Source organism: Solanum pennellii, chromosome 11 (assembly GCF_001406875.1).
Source record: "Solanum pennellii chromosome 11, SPENNV200".
Lineage (NCBI taxonomy): Eukaryota > Viridiplantae > Streptophyta > Magnoliopsida > Solanales > Solanaceae > Solanum > Solanum pennellii.
The window spans coordinates 64,171,027-64,173,500 of NC_028647.1; the positions used below are offsets into that span (position 1 = coordinate 64,171,027).

The 2,474-nt window shown below is 27.7% G+C and overlaps 1 protein-coding gene across 1 annotated transcript in view; it reads right to left on the reverse strand.

The window, feature by feature from the left end:
• LOC107003441 overlaps positions 1–2,474 on the reverse strand; it is an 8,137-nt gene that overhangs the window by 3,296 nt on the left and 2,367 nt on the right. The window contains exons 4-5 of the mRNA XM_015201770.2: positions 1,453–1,956; positions 463–935 (exon numbers count right to left, since the gene is read on the reverse strand). Coding sequence (XP_015057256.1) covers positions 463–935; positions 1,453–1,956 — 977 coding nt within the window. The remainder of the gene's footprint in view (positions 1–462; positions 936–1,452; positions 1,957–2,474) is intronic.

A 2,474-nucleotide genomic window follows, 5' to 3' on the forward strand; every position in this document is an offset into this window, starting at 1 on the left:
ATATATATATATATATATATATATATATATGTATAATTTTGATTTGATCAAGTCTTTTACGATTTTATCCCTAATATATATCTCTCCTAATACATAATAACTCCTAATTATCTCTCTATTTTATTTTTTTTTGTCATTCTTCACCTTTTACATACAAATACTTCTAAATTTACAAATTCTATAAATAATTTCAAGGACAATTCATCATTTTAATAAAACTTTCTTGTTTATTATCACTTCTAATACACATGAATGACTTATTATCAGTTCATCACTTCTATCCAAACTAACAGTGATCATTTTCAGTACTCGATACTTATCAAATATACTATTACTTTCAATCAGCTAAATCAAATAGAGTATCAGTTTATAAAAGTTAAAACTCTTCTCAACGAACGAACATACGTAGTAGAATCTCAATATAACACATAAAATACTGAGATTAGGGTTTTGAGGACATACTTGAGCTTTTGAAATAGAGGAATAGAGTTAGAATTTGAGATGCATTTGGGCTCCATAGATGTTGATGCAAATCTAACCAAATTTTTGTAAGGCCCAATATCTCTTGGAATGGACTCTTCTGAATCAAAAATACCATATGGATCTTGTTGTCTTGAATCTTTTTGTTGGATCAAAAGGCTTGTTGTACTACTATTATTTTTTGAATTGGGCTCAATATGGGCCCTAAAACTCAATGAAAAATTGCTTGATCTACTAGCAATTGGGCCTGATTTTTCTAACTCCATTGCACGTGTTGTTCTAAGCAACCTTATAAAAATGAACACCAAACATTTCATAATGTTTTCTGATAATTTATTTGGTGGCCATCTATGAATTGTGTCTTCTTCTGTTGGAATTGGACTTTGCATGATTTTTGGTTGAAGTTCATGTATTGGAGTGGACATAAATTTGGGTATATCTCCATTTCTTTCTCTCTGAAAATCAATAAAAAAAAGAAGAAAATTATACAAATAAACAACATATTCAATGTAATCGCACGAGTGAATCTGCAGTTTACTTCTGTGGATGGTAAACAGTATGCCAGACCTTACTCTTATCTTGTGGAGGTAAAAACATGGTTCCAAATCCTTAGCTCGAGTAAACATAGTTTGAAGAAAGAACATTAAAAAAAAAAATAAGAGAGGGGTGGGGTTGGTGTAGTTTGGTATGACAAAAGTTAGTTTCTATCAAAATAGGAGAAAATAAAGAGTGAATCAATAGAATAGATGGTTTGAAGTAAAAATATGAGTATATGTCTTGTATTTATTTAATAAAGTGATTTTTGTAAAAATAAAATTATGTTTTACCTAAGTATTGAAAAGACTATATAAACTTTCGCTAATTCCGTAAATACTCAATCAAACTCATCTTATATCAAATATTGTATGTAAAAATGACTTATGTTGCACCAAATATATTTTAAATCGTAAAATAAATAAATAAAGGACTTACTCTAGGTGTCGGGTTTCTTGGTTCTCTGAGTGGTGAAGGAGTCTTGATCATCCCGCTTTTCCTTGAAATCCTTTCTCCAAATGTTCTAACTTGTTGATGAAATTGATTTTCATCTTCTTGATGATCAACAATAACTTTTGATGACTTATTAATTGGTTGTAACAAATTGTCATTATTTATTCTAAAGTCATTAAGACCATAATCACCTTTTATAGCTTTGCTAATAAAATGCAATGCCTTTGTCTCAAATGACACTTTTTGATCATTTAGCCCTTTAATTTTGTTTGGATTTGGTGGCAAAGAATATGAAGATATATTGTTTTGTTGTTGACTTTGTATTTTCATCTTATTGTTTATAAGTCCTTGTTTGGACTTATTTGCTTGATGATCAATATTGTTGATATCTTTCTCTTTATTCACATCACATTGTATCTTGTTGATTTGGCCTTCCAATTTGGCTATTTCATTTTCAACCATGGCTAGTTCTTCTAGCAATTCCTTCATCTACAAAATTTCCACTATTAGGTCAAACATGAAAAAAACGCGATAAAATTAATCAAGAAATTTCAATAATATATATATATATATATATATAATGTACATATAGGTCTACTTTATATATATACTAACCAATAACCATATAAAGTTTATTTACATTATCAGGTCACTTAAAAAGTAATTATGGATCAGTATATTGCACGTAAAAATTTATTTTCATTATCAGTGGATAAAATTTAAGTCAATTAATATACATGACAATGATTTTTTTAAAAATTATTTTAAATCCAAAATACACACATATGTATATATTTCATAATTAATTTAGTAGTTCATATGGATGGTTTGTTAAAATCAAACTTAGGTAGAAAGTAAACATCATTATCCAAGTTGATGGCAGAAGGTAGTTTTCTAATTATTCAAAATTTTACTTTTTAGAAAAAAAGTACATTTTTAGCTGTTACGATTTGAATTTTCGTAAATATATCATTCCATAAATTCTTTTTACTTAAAATTCTTCGCTT